The sequence below is a fragment of the Littorina saxatilis genome, linkage group LG14 (genome assembly GCF_037325665.1).
Source record: "Littorina saxatilis isolate snail1 linkage group LG14, US_GU_Lsax_2.0, whole genome shotgun sequence".
Taxonomy (NCBI): Eukaryota; Metazoa; Mollusca; class Gastropoda; order Littorinimorpha; family Littorinidae; genus Littorina; species Littorina saxatilis.
Genome location: NC_090258.1, coordinates 37,600,081 through 37,622,486, shown reverse-complemented (window position 1 = coordinate 37,622,486; position 22,406 = coordinate 37,600,081). Strand labels below are relative to the sequence as shown.

General features: G+C 42.0%; 1 protein-coding gene across 8 annotated transcripts in view; it reads left to right on the top strand.

Moving 5' to 3' along the window:
* LOC138947709 (histone-lysine N-methyltransferase 2C-like) overlaps nt 1–22,406 on the top strand; it is a 168,752-nt gene that overhangs the window by 24,155 nt on the left and 122,191 nt on the right. For 7 of the 8 annotated variants that reach the window (XR_011449765.1, XM_070319248.1, XM_070319245.1 and 4 more), the window contains 19 exons: nt 1,019–1,180; nt 3,490–3,669; nt 4,847–4,951; nt 6,573–6,754; nt 8,029–8,193; nt 9,030–9,142; nt 9,609–9,695; nt 10,995–11,180; nt 11,695–11,826; nt 12,329–12,418; nt 13,751–13,851; nt 14,103–14,388; nt 14,766–14,843; nt 15,490–15,597; nt 18,279–18,362; nt 18,700–18,913; nt 20,630–20,853; nt 21,621–21,694; nt 22,084–22,134. Coding sequence is in view for 7 of the 8 variants with exons in the window: in XM_070319248.1 (XP_070175349.1) it covers nt 1,019–1,180; nt 3,490–3,669; nt 4,847–4,951; nt 6,573–6,754; nt 8,029–8,193; nt 9,030–9,142; nt 9,609–9,695; nt 10,995–11,180; nt 11,695–11,826; nt 12,329–12,418; nt 13,751–13,851; nt 14,103–14,388; nt 14,766–14,843; nt 15,490–15,597; nt 18,279–18,362; nt 18,700–18,913; nt 20,630–20,853; nt 21,621–21,694; nt 22,084–22,134 (2,622 nt within the window). In the remaining variant the exon portion in view is untranslated. The remainder of the gene's footprint in view (nt 1–1,018; nt 1,181–3,489; nt 3,670–4,846; nt 4,952–6,572; nt 6,755–8,028; nt 8,194–9,029; nt 9,143–9,608; nt 9,696–10,994; nt 11,181–11,694; nt 11,827–12,328; nt 12,419–13,750; nt 13,852–14,102; nt 14,389–14,765; nt 14,844–15,489; nt 15,598–18,278; nt 18,363–18,699; nt 18,914–20,629; nt 20,854–21,620; nt 21,695–22,083; nt 22,135–22,406) is intronic. The other variant, XM_070319250.1, reaches the window with a different exon arrangement.

The following is a 22,406-nucleotide window of genomic DNA, read 5'->3' as shown; positions in this document are numbered from 1 at the left end:
CATATAATCATAAGACTGGTTGGTCCGGTCTCAGAATAATGTGACTGGGTGAGACATGAAGCCTGTGCTGCAACTTCTGTCTTGTGTGTAGCGCACGATATATGTCAAAGCAGCACCGCCCTGATATGGCCCTTCGTGGTCGGCTGGGCGTTAAGCAAACAAACAAACAAACAAATATAATCATTGATTTGAATTGATCAGTCTTTTTTTTCTTTTACAGCACATTTGTCTTTTCATATTTTGATGTATTTGTGTTTTTTAGTTTTTTTGTGTGTGCAAACACGAATAGATTCTTTGGTACTTAAGCTGAAAGGTGTGCACGTTTATTTAAGTTTGACAAGTTTAGTATAAAGAAATGAAGTATAGGTCAAACAAGGTCAAGAGAACTAAAAGTTGTGCCATAGCAATCACTGAATCAGCCTGAGCCAAGTTCATGATTTAGATGATAGCTTGGCCTTTAATGAATGGCATTGCTTGCAAAACGTGCAAGGCATCAGGCAAACCCTGTTCCTTGTTTGCGATACATTTGTAGGATATCACTCGGTTTATTCTATCGATGCAATTGGTTGCCATAAACATCTGATATTGGATTACTCGGTATATTAATGGGTTTTTTTATGCTAAAAAGATCAGTACAGATAGCTACCCCCTCCCCACCCCACCCCATCCCACACAAAAAGGGAGACTAACGAACGAACGAACGAACTTACTTTATTACTCAAGGATGGAGATTTTAGGCTCACGCCTAGTCTTACAATCTGTCAAAGAGGAGCAAAGTATGATCCTCATTAACACAGCTTGTCTGTTGAGTTGTCAGGGTAACACCCGGGAACATGCCCCTAATGGCTTTGCCGTGAGGGCGTAAAACTTAAATTGAAATAGAAAAGGTTGCTTTGAAGGTTGCTTTGAAAGAAAAATCATGTTTACGTGGAATTTCTTGTAGGTTTTTAAAGAGTTGTTACCATTTTGTGTTCATTTCTTGTAGGTGTTTAATAAGTTTTTACCATTGTGTGTTCAGTCGAGAGGCATGGGAAGCGGAGAGAAGCGACGTCATCGTCCCCTCAGCCTGGGAGAGAAACGGCGAGGTCCGCGCGTCAAGATCAAGACCAGCCTGAGTGTCCGGGACCACTCCACTACCACCTCGGCTCCTACCACACCTGTACCTCACCCCCTGCCACAGGTACTTTCTTTTTTTTCAATTTTTTTTAACGTAATTATATATTTATTTGTTGCAGCGAAAGAAAGTTCGACGTTAAAAGCAGATTTGACGATGGATCGCTTCCTTGCATTTGGTCACCTCTTTTGTTGGTTTGGTCGTTTGTGTCCGTCATGTTGGGGTCCATGGATATCATATCAAACATTTTATTATATCAAGCATTGTAGATTAATGTTCACGGCATCATCTAAAGGCGAGCGTAAGCACATGTTACAAATTGTCTGGCACAAAATCAACATTAAAGGTACGTTAGAGATACCTTTTATGCCGGTAAACAATCCTGTATACTAAACACAGATCTGTTTACCTGCCATAAAAGTATTCCCCCATTAAGAAATATACCAAACATCAATGGATTTGCCGTGGGTTTTTTGTGCTGAGTGAGCGTGTTTTGCTGAATTGAATTCACAGACTGACACAGGTATCAGTTGCGAAATAAAATCAGCCAGAAATTCCCGCTCCACGCGGAAAGCAAACATAATGCATATGTGAGGATTTGTCCAAATGGATGGATGCCCTCATTGCAAAGCCTTGACGCTTTTATAGTGAGTTACACAATGATGCTCACGGAAATGAAAATACCTTTATGAACCACGCTTTAAATCCGACAAGAAATACCTTTTCAGGTTAATACATGACTCATCGCGCACACAGGATCATTTGTCTACTTTTGAACATGCCCATTTTTACCAAGCAGGTGTTAGTGCTTATTCTGTAACAATAGTTTTTCTACCGCTGATAAGAAATCAGTCTTTTGTCTCTCAAAGTCAGGGGGACCACTGGTATCATTTGAATGTGAAAAACAGATTGTCCGTAAAACAGACAGAGAAGGTTTCAGGGCATTCCTTAAATTCTGTAGTTGTAACTTGTCATTGACCAGTTACTTTTGGCTCTGTTATCAGAGGGATAAGTTGATGTGGTGAGTATCTTTCAAGAGTGACCACCCTTTTAGCTGTCACAAGATTTGTGCTCTCTCCTTCACTGTTGGAAGTCAGTGATTTGACCGAATGGTGTAAATGTTAAGGGTGCAGACAGCACTGGAAACTCGACTTTCTGTTACAAGAACTTTTCTTACTCTTACTGTAATTGGGTACACCATTACCCAAGTTAAAGCTGTGGTCTATTTATGACTTTCCGGGGCAACGAGGTTGAAAAATTGGGACAAAATCATGTACAGATTTCTGTACAGCAAACACTACCCGAAACCCCACCTATACGGCGTGTATGACCTTGAGAGCTTCAGTCAACGCTTGAATTTTGCAGTGGTAACATCCGGTTTGCTCTCGCAGAGCTGAGCATATTTGTCAAGAAGGATCGAGCAGAAAAAAATGAACGACTTGGCTGGAATTCGAACTCAAGGCCTCGGGGCCTCGAAATGTCGGGGCCGATGTCTTAACCGCTAAGCCACTTCACCAGTGTTGTCAAAGATACAAAATTGATAATTTTATATCATTCTACGCTTGAATTACCATTCATGCGTTGCAAAAACGTAAAAATTGACATTAAAATTTGCCTTTATTTGCAAACATGTTTTACGGAATCGCAGTACATGTTTACACCGTCATGCTACACGTCGACATTCGCGCCATGCAAATAGCTGCGATATCTCTATTTACAACATGCAATAAAATGACAAGAACAGTAATTGAATCTCTCCAAAGCTCTGTGCAGTTGAAACCAGACATCTAAGAAATAGTTATACATGTATTCACTTCTGAACAATGGGCGGATAGAGATACAAATCATGCTGCTTCAAGAATAACATAACATGAATTCATATCAATGTTTTTCCTTCTTTTTCTCAATTGGCGCAGTAGCCTAGTGGTTAGGACATGAGACACGAAGTCTCGTGGTCGAGAGGTCGAGAGTTCGAATCTTCGATGGGGCGTTTATTTTTTCCCCTTGATCTCTCTCTTGAAGATAAAATATGATCAGTCTTGAGAGAGCAAACCGGATGTTGTCCCTGCAAAATTCAAGCGTTGACTGAAGCTCTCAAGGTCATACACGCCGTATTGGTGGGGTTTCGGGTAGTACAGAATTCTGTACATGATTGTATCCCTATTTTTCAACCTCGTAGCCCCGGAAAGTCATAAATAGACCACAGCTTTAAGGGGGCTTTCCAGTTCTGTTTGAAAGATGTGTGAGAGAAAATCATAACTAAAGGAGGCAACAGTGCAACCACAAAGATCAAATCTTATTGTTTAAAGTCATTATCCTTAATTTGTTGTTTGATCATGTCTGAGCGTAACCAACTCGATCGTACCTGTGTGCAGGGCGGGGAATTAGTTCCTGCAGCAGACACCCCTCCCAACCCCTCCAGTGGAGGGACCTCCCCCTCCTCCCAGCAGCATGGATCTGTGGAGAAGAAAGAGAAAGATGACGACGATGAGGGCGACGACCACCCGGCCACCATGATCATCTGCGAGTCCAAGGACAAATTTGTTCTCAATCAGGTTGGTACTCGTTTCCATTGAGATTTGAATTCATTATTTCATTATTTAATTTCATTATTTCATTATGGTATTTCATTTCTTTATTTCATTTCATTATTTCGTTTCCATAGAGATTTGAATATTTTTTAGTTTACATGAGAGTGGGAGGATTGTTATGCCGTGGAAAGGTTGATTATGGGTGTGTGTCCCTAATTCTTGACCTAGATGTTGGACAATCTCTCCTAATTCAGTCTTTTGTACTGTCCCCGGCTTTCCCCCCTCTTTGGTGTTATAAAATTCACTTTGCCCACAATCAGGTTCAGCCAAATAAAGAATGTTCAAAGAGAGATTGCATTCAAGAGGTGTGATATCTGGTACGGCCATTAGACCTCATGATTGAAGAACCCACCCACCCCCATTTTTGAGACCTACCTTTTTAAGATTTTTTTGTTTATAACTTGACCCCTATTTTATGACTTTTCTTTCAAGGCTCAATGTTCTCAGGTTTGGGAGGTCTTGAAAGATGCATTCTACTGTACTGAATGAAAATGAATAGTGGTAACAATTGCAATGCCAATCACAATGTTAATACAGTGGAACCCCCTTTTAAGACCCCCCCAATATAGGGCTTCCTCTGTTTTTTCAGATTTTCTGTTTGTTTGTTCGTTCATGGGCTGAAACTCCCACGGCTTTTACGTGTATGACCGTTTTTACCCCGCCATTTAGGCAGCCATACGCCGCTTTCGGAGGAAGCATGCTGGGTATTTTTGTGTTTCTATAACCCACCGAACTCTGACATGGATTACAGGATCTTTTTCGTGCGCACTTGGTCTTGTGCTTGCGTGTACACACGGGGGTGTTCGGACACCGAGGAGAGTCTGCACACAAAGTTGACTCTGAGAAATAAATCTCTCGCCGAACGTGGGGACGAACTCACGCTGACAGCGGCCAACTGGATACAAATCCAGCGCGCTACCGACTGAGCTACATCCCCGCCCAGATTTTCTGTTCATAACCTCTGTAAATTAACTTCCATTTTAAGACTCCCTCCTTTTTAAGACCTGATTTTCTCATATTTTTGAAGGTCGTTAAAGGGGGGTTCCACTGTAGTGGTAAATTGCAATGCCCATCACAATGTTAATAGCACTATTGCTTGTTTGGTTGGAAGCTAAAGAGGTAGTGTCCTTTGGTGTTTCAGGATGTGTGCAAGAGCTGTGGTAGTTTTGGCCTGGGGGACGAAGCCAAGATGATTGTGTGCACGCAGTGTGGACAGTGTTACCACCCCTACTGTGTCTCGGTCAAGGTGAGGCTGTCTTTGGTGTTATATGGGTAGTCCTGGATTTAATTAGGACCTTTTTGCTGACATTTTTGTAGAAAAGTTTGTTCTTTTCAAACATTGTAAGCACTACATGCGCTTATTTGTTCTTTCTGATTGCTGCGACTGGTTTTTGTGATTTCTACAATTCATTCTTGTGAAGAAAATAGTTGGTAAAATAAATGGTGCAATCATTATTTTATTATATTTTTAATGTTAACTCTTAGCGTCCTGTACCGCATGAAACCGCACCTCTATGTCAGTCCTGTACCGCACGAAACCGCAACTCGCTGATGCCATTTTTAGAAATGACCTCAAAGGAAGTTGGAGCTCTTCTGTGCGAGAGAGAAGGTTTAGTCCACTTCCGGAAACGTTCTAGTTGCGTCGTCTGTTCCCGCTGACTGCAGTTTTCTTTGTTTGGGGTTGTTTTAGCGCAATTTTTCTCGGATTTTTTTCTGCACACCTTGTGGCCGCCATGGCAGATGATGCGTCCGACAGTGGATCAGAATTTGGCGATTTAATCGATCAGTTAATCGCAGAAAGAGCGCAGGGACTTGGTGTTGACAACCAGAGTGATATTTCAGTGTCTACAGTGCACACTGCCGATCTCAGTGATTTTGATTCGGAGGTAGAGATCGATAGTTCTGAGTCCGACGCAGAAGTTGACTCTGATGCAGAATGGGTGGACATTATTGAGGACTTCGAAAAAGAACCTTTTGAAAGTGAATTTGGACCAACTATGCCTGTTAAGTGACATGATGTGGCAAGGATGTGGATTTCACTTTTGGTGACTATACAAACTGGCTAATACATTTGAAAACTGTTGTGGAAATTGCATTCTGACTGACATTAGTTTTGAAGTGAAAACTGTGAATAGAAGAAAACGTGACTTATTGGTACCTGTGATTTCGTTCATCAATAATGCATTATAAAGTCATCCAAAGGTCAGTGGTGTGCATGTTTACTTCTTGGCATGATGTCTGTACACTTTAAACACCACAACATAAGAAAGTTGTCCATGAAAATGTTTTATTAACACACACACATATAATAACACCTGCAATTGCTAATTAAGTTTAATTTTTTACAGGTAAAAGGGTAAATAAAACTAAAGTAACATACTAGGCATGTAGAACAACCTAAGTGCTAACCTCCCCTAAAATATAAAGCAAATCTATCAACAAATACAAAAGTTACACACATTTTGCCGTGTAACCCTATTTATGGCTCATTTTCACAAATCCTTACAGGATATGAGCATTACTCTATAGAGAACAGTACAGGATGCTAAGAGTTAATAGTGAGCCAGTCGATAATTGTGAAAGTAAGCTGGGGATAAAATTTGATTTTAGATTGAAAGTTGTTTTTCTTTCAGTGCTTCAGGAGACTGGTTCCCACATAAGACATAAAAAAAAATCTCACTTACTGTCGTCTACGTGTCTTCCATGTATGTCTTGGATCTAAGCATGAAAAGACTTACAAGGCAGCAATATAATGCCTTTTGACTAGTAGTTTGGAAAGAGCTTTTAGATTTAAATCTCATTCCTGCGTCAGTGTTGTTGGAGTGCACAAGCTAGCGGATGTTTTCAAGAAGAGAGTGTGTGTGCAGGTGACGCGTGTGATCCTGAAGAAAGGCTGGCGCTGCCTGGACTGCACGGTGTGTGAGGGGTGCGGGGGGCCTGACGACGAGGGTCGACTCCTGCTGTGCGACGACTGCGACATCTCCTACCACACCTACTGTCTCCAGCCACCCCTCAAACATGTGCCGCAGGGAAACTGGAAGTGTAAATGGTGAGCTTTTTATTTTTTATTTTTTTAGTCATTACCTCGCCCGCATCTTGCATGTGAGATACACAGACGATTTTGAGATAAGTTCAGTTACCCATACGATTTCACCGTATTTTGAACGCAAAGTTGCCAAGGATACGACCAATACGTTTGGAAAAAAAAAATTCCGACGATCGTAAAACAAATCAAGTTTGATCATGATCACTAAATGGAAAAAGAAGAAATCGAAAGTAGCTTGCCAAACCTGTTCTCGCGATAGCCCAGTGGATAAAATCCAGCTTTGACGATTGGTCAATGTAATTATGTGAGACGTGGTATGACGAGATTTTATCTGCCGCTATTGTTGTCGAGTCCAGCACGTTGACGAAAATGTCGAAGCGAAAAGCAGTAACGTCTGAAAGTGCCACTTCTGAAAACGGACAATGTTATTGCTGCCCTTGAAGCAATAGCTCATGAACGTTTCTTGTGAGTTGCAAAATACTCTCAATATTTTGAAAATAAGCTGAATCTCGGTGAAAAGTACACCAAAGTCAAAGTGTGGGTAAACAGATCTGTAAGTTGATTATTTGTACCATTAGGGCAGGGATGTAGCTCAGTCGGTAGCGCGCTAGATTTGTATCCAGTTGGCCGCTGTCAGCGTGAGTTCGTCCCCACGTTCGGCGAGAGATTTATTTCTCAGAGTCAACTTTGTGTGCAGACTCTCCTCGGTGTCCGAACACCCCCGTGTGTACACGCAAGCACAAGACCAAGTGCGCACGAAAAAGATCCTGTAATCCATGTCAGAGTTCGGTGGGTTATAGAAACACGAAAATACCCAGCATGCTTCCTCCGAAAACGGTGTATGGCTGCCTAAATGGCGGGGTAAAAAACGGTCATACACGTAAAATTCCACTCGTGCAAAAAACACAAGTGTATGCGGGAGTTTGAGCCCACAAACGCAGAAGAAGAAGAAGAAGAAGAAGAAGTACCATTGCACGCGGGGTATCATCTTGACCGACACATGAGTGTTTGTCTGTCTGTCCACTTGGAAGACCACTGGCTCTGCATTGACCATACAGGTTTCAGCATTGACCATACAGGTTTCAGCATTGACCATACAGGTTTCAGCAATTTGGGAAGTTTGAGGCACTACTTGGCTTCAAGTAATCCCCACATAACAAAAGTTGCCATGTCTGCAGAATTTAAAGCAAAGCAGCCCTGATCGACATCAATATGTTCCCAGCTTGAGAGTCAAGAGAGAGTTTAGCAGTAACACAGATACACTTGACTGTGAGCAGGTGTGTGCGGTGTCTGTACTGCGGCAGCACTTCGCCGGGTACGGGGTGTCACTGGATGAGCAACTACACCAAGTGTGGGCCCTGTCACAGCAAACTGTCCTGCCCCGTGTGCTGTCGCCATTACAGGGAGGAGGAGCTCATCATACAGTGTGTGCACTGTGACAGGTCAGTCTCAGTGTGTGTGTGTGTGTGTGTGTGTGTGTGTGAATGTATAGATGTGGGCATACGTGCCTCTCCGGAGTACTTCAGATCTTCTTACTTCGTATGTTTTTTATGTTTTAGGTTGTTGTCATATGTTTGGTTGTTTAAGAGCAGATGAACCTCACTTTTCCATCCATTTTTGAGTCACTTGAGAAAAAGTGACTCTATGTAATCGGTCAGTGTTAGTCTGTCCGGCCGGCCGGCCGGCCGTCCGGCCGGCCGGCCGTCCGTAGACACCACCTTAACGTTGGACTTTTCTCGGAAACTATCAAAGCGATCGGGCTCATATTTTGTTTAGTCGTGACCTCCAATGACCTCTACACTTTAACGATGGTTTCGTTGACCTTTGACCTTTTTCAAGGTCACAGGTCAGCGTCAAAGGAAAAATTAGACATTTTATATCTTTGACAAAGTTCATCGGATGTGATTGAAACTTTGTAGGATTATTCTTTACATCAAAGTATTTACATCTGTAGCCTTTTACGAACGTTATCAGAAAAACAAGGGAGATAACTAGCCTTTTCTGTTCGGCAACACACAACTTAACGTTGGGCTTTTCTCGGAAACTATAAAAGTGACCGGGCTCAAATTTTATGTGAACGTGACTCATTGTGTTGTGAATAGCAATTTCTTCCTGTCCATCTGATGCCTCATATAATATTCAGAACTGCGAAAGTGACTCGATCGAGCGTTTGCTCTTCTTGTTTAAATGTATGGACAATAAATATTTATCTTGTCTTATGTCCTATGTCCTCTGTCTTATGTCTTATGTTGACACTGGTGTCACATTTGTCCACCAGGTGGCTTCACTGTATGTGTGACGGGCTGAGGAATGAAGATGAAGCTGAATTGGCGGCGGACTATGGCTACCACTGTCTCTACTGTCGGCCCAAGACCGGCAAGACAGGGCCATGTCAGTTGCTTCTCTTCTTCAACACTTCTTATCTTTTAGATTTTTAAACAAAAAGAAAAACACAACAGCTACCAGTTTAGGTAAATTCATTATCAATATTTTGACAGCTTGTCGCTGCCTTCTTCAGGAGGGTTAAAAGTAAGTTTGTATATATCTTCATGATTAATCATCCATGTACAATAGACACATTTGAAATAACTGTGTATGAGCAAACACCTGGACACACATGTTCCAAACATGATAAATTATAAGCAAAAAATGCACACTCACACATTCACACTCACACACACTCACACACACTCACACACACACTCACACACTCACACACACTCACACATTCACACTCACACACACACACTCACTCACACTCACGCACACTCACACTCACTCTCACACTCACTGTTGTAGGTCCTAAAGGGGGGTTTTCACTGTCACTTGAGAAAACATGTGTTATGTTGGTTTTCAGTGCCTCCACCTCCCCCTCCTCCACCACCCCCACCAGTGGAGGAAGAGATCAAGCTTGCCTCACCTCCGGCCAGTATATATGAACCAGGTAAGTCTTCCTTGGCTTATTTTTATTTGATAATTCCAAATCTAAGAAAATGGGGTCTTAAAGGCACAGTGCAGCTCACAGCCTTCGTTTTGCGTTTTTGTTGCAGCTGAGTGCATTTACAGTTCAAAAATCCTCCTATGGTAGTAAAACAAACCCAAAACTACCCAACGACGACATCTGTGAAGCTCGACAGTTTCTTGTTCACGCGAGTGCATAAATTAACCTAGTTATTACGTTGGTGTTTGGTCGGAGTTCGATTCAACTTGAGTGATTCCTGCCTCCATTTTGTTTTACACAAACTCATGATGACGTCTGACATAGTTTGCTTAGTGACGTGTCTTTTTGTGCATGATGTGGTGATCTACCTGATCTAAATTTAGATCCAAAAATAGGTCAAGACCAGCCGGGTCCGAGTACAAAATTAATTCGTAAAAAAATCGCAGTTCTTGACTCTTTGGGTGCAAGTCAATGAAACTTGGTAGTTCTTCTAACGGATAGCTGCCTGAGGTATGACTAAAAGCCCCAGGGACTCCGTGCACCTGGATTTGACAAGTTCAGTACCTTTAAAAAGGAGGTGGTCTTATAAAATGGAGGTAATTTTACAGAGGTTATGACCAGAATGTCTGCGGAAACAAGTCTTAACAAGTCGCATAAGGCGAAAATACAACATTTAGTCAAGTAGCTGTCGAACTCACAGAATGAAACTTAACGCAATGCAACGCAGCAAGACCGTATACTCGTAGCATCGTCAGTCCACCGAAAAGCCGGATATGACGTCATCAAAGACATTTATCAAAAAAATGAAAAAAACCTCTGGGGATATCATACCCAGGAACTCTCATGTCAAATTTCATAAAGATCGGTAACGTGTAACGTGTTTCTTGCACAGATCAACTGCAAAAATACCTTATACGTGTTGCACAGATCAACCGCGACAATATATAATGCGTGTTACCTTTTTCTTGCACAGATCAACCGCGACAATATATAATGCGTGTAACCTTTTTCTTGCACAGATCAACCGCGACAATATATAATCATTAATGCGTGTAACCTTTTTCTTGCACAGATCGACCGCGACAATATATAATGCGTGTAACCTTTTTCTTGCACAGATCAACCGCGACAATATATAATGCGTGTAACCTTTTTCTTGCACAGATCAACCGCGACAATATATAATGCGTGTAACCTTTTTCTTGCACAGATCAACCGCGACAATATATAATGCGTGTTACCTTTTCCTTGCACAGATCAACCGCGACAATATATAATGCGTGTAACCTTTTTCTTGCACAGATCGACCGCGACAATACCTGATCGATGGCGTGTACCTGCTGGCCAATGGCATGCAACAGATTCAGAGTCAAATTGTCCCACTGCCAAAGGTCAAGCGGAAACCAAAACCACAGAAACCCAAGCTCCCTTTTGGCGCCAGAACACCGCGACACTTCAGCCTGGACGGCGAAGACAGCTTTGATAAAGGTCAGTGTCTGCAAGAGGTGTGATATTAGTGGGGGTATTTTATCAAAAAAGTTTTTTTGATTCAGGATTTTGGAAGGTTAGCAGTCTATCTGACTTGGGATTGGTGATTTTTGTAGCCCTGTGCCTAGCCGGTGTCAAGAGTAAATAATGATTGGTGATTTTTGTAGCCCTGTGCCTAGTCGGTGTCAAGAGTAAACAATGAGTGGGGAAGAAAGAACAAATAATTAAAGGAGAAGAAACATTGAAACATGCTGCTGGTAATTATTGTCTTGTGTGGTCATCCACACCTACTTCTGACGTACAATGACAAGAAAAGGCATAACACACCATGAAAGTAGTTGGTGAGTCTAAAATAAGAGTTTACTGAATTTTAAAGGTAGCCTTTTATACTCGGACATGTATTTTGTGATGTGCAGACGATGAAATGAATCTTTTATACTCGGAGATGTATTTTGTGATGTGCAGACGATGAAATGAATCTTTTATACTCCAACATGTATTTTGTGATGTGCAGACGATGAAATGAAACTGTTCGAGGGACTGGAGCCAGGGGAATTGCCTAGTGGAGCGATGACCCCTGAACTCACACCCGAGGAAGAGGCCAAGATAGCTAAAATGAAACGCCAGCGCAAACAAGTTGGATTTGGTAAGTGTGGTGATCTTGTTGCTCTAATGGATTTGGAACAATAAATGATTTAGTAATGAAAGAGAAAACAAGTGAAGTTAAAGGGTCTTTACCCACCAATACAGTGGAACCCCCTTTTAAGACCTCAACAAATCTGAGAAAAGCATGTCTTAAAAAGGAGGGAGTCTTAAAATTGAGGTCATCAGACCTGGGAACCCATACAATTTCACCGTATTTTGTACGCATGATTGTCTAGAATACGAGCAGTATAGTCAGTGGATGAAATATTCCTAGACTAAATTTCTTCACAAGCGCATCCCAAAGCAGATCCAGAATTTTGACACATTTGTTTTAAATGTATTGGTAAATTTGATTAACGGTGCGACGGACGTGTGTAAACATATTTAAATCATGGATATTCAAATGCTGCGTGGATTACGCTCACTTTTCTGAAAATACACAAAGTTTTCTTGAAAATACTCCCAATTGCAAAACCCCCAGAATGATTGTTTGTGTGCGATAGGTGTGGGAGGATTTATGATCCGCCAGCTGACCCGAAAGTTCGCCAAACGCCAGACGTCTGTGGAGGAACATCATGAAGAGCTGCCACCAGGTAGGATAACGTCGTTATTCTGTATCTTGCCATTGAATGGCTTTTCTCTTCAATTCATCGAAATCTTAACTGACATTTTTTTTTGTGAACATGGGTCAAGAACAGAAACGATAGTGCCTTTGCCTTTCTCTTTATGCGTAACTTAGGAGAAACCTCAGCAGCTACTTGTCTAGTCTGTAATTTCTTTTTCTCCGTGTAAGCCATTGCTGACGAAAAACAGTCTGAGTTATGGAAAACAACAATCAGACCGAATAACGGAGAAAGAAACAAACACAAGCAAAAGCAAACAAATAAGAATGAGCTCACCCAAACTTGTGCATGAGAAACAGGGACCTGTAAACGGGGTGAAAACACTGTCCAGAAGACAGTAGGCTGAAAGCCTGTAGCGTAGTGTAAAAACGCGTCCGAGCTACTCGGAGGCTGAAGTGGGAGTGAGCTTTCACAACATGGCGGCGGTGGAGTCACGCGTGATGGCCTTGACTCTTGTGTAACATGGGTGATAGGTCAAGGCCGTTCTTTTTTAGGGGGTTTCTTCCCCTTTGGGGTGAAGCTTAGTTCAGCGTCTTAGCACGTTATTCTGTATTTTGCCATTGAATGGCTTTTCTCTTCAATTCATCGTGTTTGCTTGAGGTAGGATAGCGTCGTTATTCTGTATCTTGCTATTGAATGGCTTTTCTCTTCAATTCATCGTGTTTGCTGGAGGTAGGATAGCGTCGTTATTCTGTATCTTGCCATTGAATGGCTTTTCTCTTTAATTCATCGTGTTTGCTTGAGGTAGGATAGTGTCATTATTTTTTATCTTGCCATTGATTGGATTGAATGGCTTTTCTCTTCAATTCATCATGTTTGCTTGAGTAACAGGAAAACAAGATTTGCAAACATATAAATTCAGTCCAACCTGTCCTGGTGACCACTTGGTAATAATGGCCACCTGCCCATTACGACTACCCAAACTAATCCCCGACAAGTTGGTTTATCTCTCTATATAATTCACGTTTCCATAGCTACCACCTGTCTGACCCCCATGTTTGGTCGGCCCCTTAGGTGATCTTTATAGACTGGTTGAAGTTTAGTTTCATTTTCCATGTTTTCTACATGAGTTTAGTTTCTGTTAACTGTCACTGATAGCTTTGTGTGGATCATTGAATTTGTTATTATCATGTCACAAGTCAATGCCTAAACAAATACTTGACTGTTTATAATGATTTTGGCAGGTTTACAATGAATGATATTGTGTTCCCCGCCTTCTCTACATTGCAGTGTTCATGCATTTGACATTAGTTCTGTGGTTATTGACGCTTGATGTCTGGTGTGTGCGTGTGATGTTTTCAGGTGCTGAGGGAGAGATGTCCCTGCTACAAGACAAACCCAAGAAAAAACCCAGAAAGTCTAAAAAAGGCAAACTGGAGGAAAGCTTTCCGGGATACCTACAGGTCAGAGAGAGAGAAAGAGAGAATTGTGTGTGTGCAACTTGCTAAAGACCGTCCATGTGTGCAAGTAGTTTGTGTGATATTTTTTATGTTGAATCCTTTAATATATTTTGCAACAGACAACACAGAAAAACAGAGACACAAGAAATGTTTTCAAAGTGAACTTCTTCAGAAATGTGTCCTTTGTCTGAAAACAAACACGAAATCTGCTGTTACTCGTCTTCTGACAAACTTTGTCCAATATTTGTTGACAGGAGGCCTTCTTCGGCATTGAGCTTACGACCACCAGCAAATACTGCCCGGTGTCGTCCAAAGAGCTGCTTCACTCTGGTTCTGACTCTGACACCCCCCACAACTCTTCCTCCCGCCCCTCTAGCCCCTCCCCCATGCCATCCACCAGTTCGACGACAGTTCCGTCTGCTGGTTTGGACGGTGATGGAGAGTTGAAGGGGCTGGGGGCAGGGGAAATGTTGCTGATGGGCAGAGACCGCCAAGCCACGCCAATGTCACCGTCACACGGCAGCGACGGAAATGACCTGGGTAGGTGTACTAGAGAGAAAGAGTGTGTGTTGGTGTGTGTGTGTGTGCCTGTGTGTGTGCATGCGTACATGTGTGTGTTGATGCATGTCTGTGTGTGTGCATGCATCTGTGTGTGTGTGTTTGTGTGCGTGCGTACATGTGTGTTTGTGTGTGCATGTGTGAATGAAAATAGAGGGAGTACGACTGCTTATGTGCTTGCGTGAATGTGTGTGTGTGTGTGTGTGTGACAGAGAGATTAAGTGTGGTTGCATACTTGTCTATATCTGTTTGCATGTGTCGATCTTGCGTTCTTTACACACATATACTTGTTCGCAGATTCCATCAGTGTTTTTCAAGAAGAAAGTGTCTCATAACTTGTACTGTCCATGCCCTTGCAGAGGAAGGTGATTCAGATTTTCTGCCCAAAGACATCCTTCAGTTGTTTGAGATGGACACTGACCTGGAGGGAGGGGCTGGTAAGGCTGTTTTTTATTTATTTCCCTTTTTGACTTCATAGTCAGCGGGCGCAATGGCCTAGTTGATAAGATGCCAGCCTCCCAAGCGGAAGGTCCTGGGTTAGAATTCCCGGCCGTGCCTGGTGGGTTATAGGTGGAGATTTTTCCGACCTCCCAGTTCAACTTATGTGCAGACCTGCTGGTGCCTTATCCATCTTCGTGTATAAGTGCGCACGGAAAAGATTCTGTAATCCATGTCAGAGTTCGGTTGGTTAGAGAAACACAAAAATACCAAGCATGCATCCTCGGTGTATGCTGCCTGAATGGCAGGGTAAAAACGGTCATACACGTTAAAAAACCACTCGCGCAAAAACATGAGTGAACGTATGAGTTTCAGCCCATGAAAGAAGAAGAAGAATTCATCAAGAGATTCACTCGCCACAGCAAGCAGTCAGGGTGTTGATATTTTGGTATATAACCAAGTGGAGGGATGGTCTCATCCCATGTGGAAGCCTGGCCACAGTGAGACGGTGAGCCCAACGTTTTCACAGGAAGGACTGTGCCTATAAGTAGCTGTGTTGCAACAGGGATAATGTATTAGTCTGGCCACAGTTGTGATGCTTTCCTGAAGGAGTATGACATTCACACCGCCTTCCTGTGTGTCCAGATGGCAGCAAGGACAAAGGGGAGGAGTCGGAGAAGGAGGGAGACCCAGACAACCTGGAGAAAATCCTCAACAGCAAAAACATTGACGTGGATCGCATGCTGTCTGAAGGTAGAGTCTTCTGCCGTGACTTATTTCATGTTTATTTCATCATTGTTGGAGTCGAAACAACAAAATGACTGTGGATGAGATGAACAAAGTTGAAAAACAAAGAATTCTCTACTCACCAATGTAAGGACAGCACACACAAAAACAGCGTCAAATGTTTGCCTATGGAGACTTCTTCGGTACAACAAACAAACAAATACAAAGGAAAACAAAAGCAGCACAGAACCAAACAGGGATTAACTCATTGTCTCCCAGGTATGGATATATCCGTACCCACTCATATGGCTCTATCTGACCAGGTACGGATATGGCCAGGAATCGGTGTGTCCAAAAAGTGTTACACAAACACCATTTTTTAGACTTGCTTTATCTTATTAGTGTTGTTGTGGGTAAGGAAGGATATGTGTTTTTTATTAAGAATCTATCGTCCTAAGCAAGAAATGCAGAATAAATCCTAAGTACGTTACATTTACAACAAATCTGAAACCATATTCAACCTAGCGAAATTTTCGACTGAATCATTCAGGTACGAATACTTTTTCCTTTCAAACATTGTTTTAATCATGTTTCGTAAGAAATCATTCGATTTATAGCAGTTTCATTCTCAAAAGTATGTACGTTACTATTTGGATGACGACCATGCACACTTACCCGTAGGGCTGGGCTCGTCCATCTCGCACGTAGGTGTGAAAGTCCTGTTGTCATTGATAGATCATATTCAAATGACCAAGGGAGACTAGTTAGGTCACGCTCGTCACATCTCGGCAAAACGAGAACGTTTTATTTTGGTTATAAGTAATTTTTCTTTACACAAAATCAATAAATCGTGTCGATTTTCACGAATCACAGACAAAGCATGCATTGCAAGCAATTGTTGAGTCACTTGAGAAAAAGTGACTCTATGTAATCGGTCAGTGTTAGTCTGTCCGGCCAGCCGGCCGGCCATCCGGCCAGCCGGCCGTCCGTAGACACCACCTTAACGTTGGACTTTTCTCGGAAACTATCAAAGCGATCGGGCTCATATTTTGTTTAGTCGTGACCTCCAATGACCTCTACACTTTAACGATGGTTTCGTTGACCTTTGACCTTTTTCAAGGTCACAGGTCAGCGTCAAAGGAAAAATTAGACATTTTATATCTTTTCTCGGAAACTATCAAAGCGATCGGGCTCATATTTTGTTTAGTCGTGACCTCCAATGACCTCTACACTTTAACGATGGTTTCGTTGACCTTTGACCTTTTTCAAGGTCACAGGTCAGCGTCAAAGGAAAAATTAGACATTTTATATCTTTGACAAAGTTCATCGGATGTGATTGAAACTTTGTAGGATTATTCTTTACATCAAAGTATTTACATCTGTAGCCTTTTACGAACGTTATCAGAAAAACAAGGGAGATAACTAGCCTTTTCTGTTCGGCAACACACAACTTAACGTTGGGCTTTTCTCGGAAACTATAAAAGTGACCGGGCTCAAATTTTATGTGAACGTGACTCATTGTGTTGTGAATAGCAATTTCTTCCTGTCCATCTGATGCCTCATATAATATTCAGAACTGCGAAAGTGACTCGATCGAGCGTTTGCTCTTCTTGTTTTAATATTTTTTTAGACTTAGTAGACTTTGTGAACCTCGAAATCGATCTTTGGCGGCCATCTTACATTTACCGCGGACTGTATGACCGTTTGACTGACCGATACCGAATTGACACAAGGATAATAACGTACATCTCGCATCACTTTTCCAAGCGAAATGAACGAAGTTGGCAGCTCCGTCGAGCTCATTTTTGGTCTAATTAAACACTGCATTCATTTCCTGTCTGGTTTGTATGAAGGATTTACGTGTCGCGCAGGTGTTCGGAGTACAGTTCTTACAAAACTGAAAGCACCCAAAATCGCGTAACGCTTTTCTCTCCAGAATGACTAGGTAAGGTTGGAATCACATTCATTCATTGCTTACGAAGTTACGGCATAAATTTGCCACCATGTTATACCAAAACGTTCGTCCATTCATCCTCTTTCATCCAACACAAAAATATTCTTTGCAAAAAAAGTTTATTAGAAGCAGGAGCCTGCCAAATAATTCAAGCGGGCGCTTTCCTTCTTTCGACGCCATGACAGATTCTTGGCCATATATCCTCTCAGACTTTTAGCTTCAGTCGCTTCCTGTAACGTCCATCTAACGCCTGCATTCCAGCGTGTTGATACACAGTTTCTACACAATTACTACACTTCTGAGTGGCACAGCTGGTCTCGGCTAAAAAAAAACCAAAAAAACTTGGTCAACATAGGTGGGGTACATGGTGTTAAAAGATGGAGTTTTGATGGAGTGTTAGATGTGTGTAGTGTTGTGAATGCATTTCCAAAGAAGAATAGATTTTCTGTACTACAACGATTTGCCTTTGGTTCATTCTTCACCATGGTATTTTACTGGAGAAAATGTTGCGTCTGATGGAATCCATTATATTTATTAATGGCTCCAGATTGTTTCTAGACCAGAAGTGCCGTACCAGAGCTATTTAAGCTCTGCTTTTATTTCAGTTGACTTTTTGTGTGTGTTACTTTATTGCCAATGTGGATAGCTAATTTTCTATGAATATATATACGAACTCACACTTGTAAGTTCAAAAGGAGGTTAAAAGATTTGTGAAACTGAGAAGACTGTATTTAATGTTGTCAATCCATTTCAGGGCTGATGCAGTTTGATGGTGTGGATGACATTTTCACCGGAGTGTTGAAGTCAGATGATGATTCACAGCCACAGCTGGGAACAGGTCAGTCATCACCTCTCTTCACTCAGTAAAAATAATGGGCTCTCTTTGGATCTGGGCATATCTCTTGCTGAGTTCCTGCCACCTACATACTTTCACAACATACTTTAGAAAGGCCTTTGAGAACCCTGTTCTTTGATTTGTGTAAGCGCAGCAGCATTCAAAAATAGAAAAGCTGTTCCATTTGATTCAATATAGCTGCGTCAACCAGAATCATTTTATTCGGTTATTACTTTATTACAGCACTGTATTATTGTATTACTGTATGATTGTATTAATGCACAGGTGCAGACCATGATCATGTATTATTGTATTACTGTATGATTGTGTTGATCCACAGGTGCAGACCATGATTCGTTCCACCTTCCCCCAGGTATGGCAGGCCCCTCCCACGGAGACATGTCCCCCCACCACGGGGCAATGGCAGGTGTGCGGATAGGCCCCCAGGGCCAACTGTTGAAGGCACCCCACGGTGGGGGGCCTGATGACTCACCTGGCCACGAAATTCCACCCTTCAACATTCCACCCATGTTCCAGCAACCGAGGAGCATGAGGTAGGTCCATGAACACCAATGTACAGAGTGTTGCTTCAGTGTTGTAGTATGGGTTGTGGTGTGTCTGTGTGTGTGTCTGTGTGTGTGTCTGTGTGTGTGTCTGTGTGCGTTTTGATTGTTGATTCACTGTTGTAGTATGTGTTGTGGTGTGTGTCTGTGTGTGTGTCTGTGTGTGTGTCTGTGTGTGTGTGTGTCTGTGTGTGTGTCTGTGTGTGTGTCTGTGTGTGTGTGCGTTTTGATTGTTGATTCACTGTTGTAGTATGTGTTGTGTGTGTGTCTGTGTGTGTGTCTGTCTGTGTGTGTGTCTGTGTGTGTGTCTGTGTGTGTGTCTGTGTGTGCGTTTTGATTGTTGATTCACTGTTGTAGTATGTGTTGTGTGTGTGTCTGTGTGTGTGTCTGTGTGTGTGTGCGTTTTGATTGTTTGATTCACTGTTGTAGTATGTGTTGTGTGTGTGTCTGTGTGTGTGTCTGTGTGTGTGTCTGTGTGTGTGTCTGTGTGTCTGTGTGTGCGTTTTGATTGTTGATTCACTGTTGTAGTATGTGTTGTGTGTGTGTCTGTGTGTGTCTGTGTCTGTGTGTGTGTCTGTGTGTGCGTTTTGATTGTTGATTCACTGTTGTAGTATGTGTTGTCTGTGTGTCTGTGTGTGTGTCTGTGTGTCTGTGTGTGTGTGCGTTTTGATTGTTTGATTCACTGTTGTAGTATGTGTTGTTTGTGTGTCTGTGTGTGTGTCTGTGTGTGTGTCTGTGTGTGTGTCTGTGTGTCTGTGTGTGCGTTTTGATTGTTGATTCACTGTTGTAGTATGTGTTGTGTGTGTGTCTGTGTGTGTCTGTGTCTGTGTGTGTGTCTGTGTGTGCGTTTTGATTGTTGATTCACTGTTGTAGTATGTGTTGTCTGTGTGTGTGTGTGTCTGTGTGTGTGTCTGTGTGTGTGTGCGTTTTGATTGTTGATTCACTGTTGTAGTATGTGTTGTGTGTGTGTCTGTGTGTGTGTCTGTGTGTGTGTGCGTTTTGATTGTTGATTCACTGTTGTAGTATGTGTTGTGTGTGTGTCTGTGTGTGTGTCTGTGTGTGTGTCTGTGTGTGTGTCTGTGTGTGTGTGCGTTTTGATTGTTGATTCACTGTTGTAGTATGTGTTGTGTCCGTGTGCGTGTCTGTGTGTCTGTGTGTGTGTCTGTGTGTGTGTCTGTGTGTGTGTCTGTGTGTGCGTTTTGATTGTTGATTCACTGTTGTAGTATGTGTTGTCTGTGTGTCTGTGTGTGTGTCTGTGTGTGTGTCTGTGTGTCTGTCTGTGTGTCTGTCTGTGTGTGTGTGCGTTTTGATTGTTGATTCACTGTTGTAGTATGTGTTGTGTGTGTGCGTGCGTGTATGTGTGTTTTGTGTCCTTTGTTTGCACTGTAATTCATTTTCCGATATAGCATGCCAAGTATTTTGGATTTAGTTCAAAGTTTTTAGAGAACCATCCATATAAGCCATATCCAAGGTCACCATTATTGCGATGTCACTAAACACTTATATAATTCCATGAGGACATTTTGGGGTTGGCACAAAATGAGTACATGTACTTAGAAGCCTGTGTTAAGCGCTTGGAGCTGTTTATATGACGTGCGCTAAATAAGGTTATTTATTGTTCACCACAGAGTTTTTCATGCAGGTCTTGTTGCCTTCAGTTGGACAGTCCTTCCAAGAAAATGTTAACATTTTTTAATCTGTTGCTAGCACTTGCAGCAGCCCCGAGATGGGCACAGGAATGCCGGGCGTGTCACAGACCATGTCGCCATGGCCACCGGGCCCCAGTGGAGATGACGATGATGTCGTCGGGGGAAGCAGCAAACGCTCCATCCTCAAGTGGGAGACGGACGAAGCGCTGGGTCTCAATGCTACCATTTCTGCCGTGCTTTACGTCAACACCAGCTTTCCTACCCTCAGGGCGGAATACCCAGGTCAGTGTTGTGTTGACGGTTTTCTGTGTGTGAGTGTAAGTGTGTGTGTTTATGTGCTTGAAGATGCTTTACAAACTGTTGAAGAAAAAAATTTTGTTACTTTTTTTATTTTTTAGAAAAACGAAAAGGATTTAGAAAACTTTAACTCAGTATGTATGTATTGTATGTGCTTGCATGTGCATACATCTATGTGTTTGTGTGCATACATCTATGTGTTTGTGTGCATACATCTATGTGTTTGTGTGCATACATCTATGTGTTTGTGTGCATACATCTATGTGTTTGTGTGCATACATCTATGTGTTTGTGTGCATGCATCTATGTGTTTGTGAGCATACATCTATGTGTTTGTGAGCATACATCTATGTGTTTGTGTGCATACATCTATGTGTTTGTGAGCATACATCTATGTGTTTGTGTGCATACATCTATGTGTTTGTGTGCATACATCTATGTGTTTGTGTGCATACATCTATGTGTTTGTGTGTATACATCTATGTGTTTGTGTGCATACATCTATGTGTTTGTGTGCATACATCTATGTGTTTGTGTGTATACATCTATGTGTTTATGTGCATACATCTATGTGTTTGTGTGCATACATCTATGTGTTTGTGTGCATACATCTATGTGTTTGTGTGCATACATCTATGTGTTTGTGTGCATACATCTATGTGTTTGTGTGCATACATCTATGTGTTTGTGTGCATGCATGGGGATGTGTATTTTGTGTTATTAATCAAATGACTTTCATTTTTTGTTCACAGAATGGTCAGAACGCTCAAAACAGATCGCTAAGTTGTGGCGTAAACTGAAACCTGAAGAAAAAATGCCATTTTTGGTAAGTTTCAAGTGTTATCTATCCAGAGTTGTTTCCCATCAAGTGACTAGCTACAAAGGATGGTGTGGAGGGGGGTGGGGGGGTTGTTTATGAGTAAAGTCAATGCTTTTGATATGAATACAACATTTTCAATTCATTGTTTGTATTTTGCATAAGACTTTAGATGCAGAGGTATAAAAATATGATAATTTTAACTAGCACGACTAGTTATTCACTTCATTGTATTTTGCATAGGATTTTAGACGCACAGGTATAAACATGTGATAAATTGTAAAATAACACTACTAGTTAAAATAGTCTTAAATTTGTTTTATGCAAGATATTATTGTTTTGAAATCCACTGTGACTAGCAACAATGAGAGAATATTTGACTTCCTTTTCTTCTCCAGGCAAAGGCCAGAAAGAACCGCACCAGCCATCGCGTGCAGAAAGCTCAGAAGGTGAACTGTCCAAGCACATTGTGTTCTTGCTGCTCTTTGATTGTCGGGCACTTATTACCAACATCTGTCTCTTTACATTTTATTATATTCCAAATGCATGCTGAAGATGCAGTGATGTTTGAAAAAGTTGGTGTGTCACAGACAAAATTGCTCAGTCGGTAGAGGGGCTGACTTCAAAACCAGTTGTCGCTATCGGCATGGGTTTGATGCCCAAGTCGGCAAGGGATTTATTTCCTCGTTGTCCAACCCCCCCCCCCCCCCCTCCCGTGTGC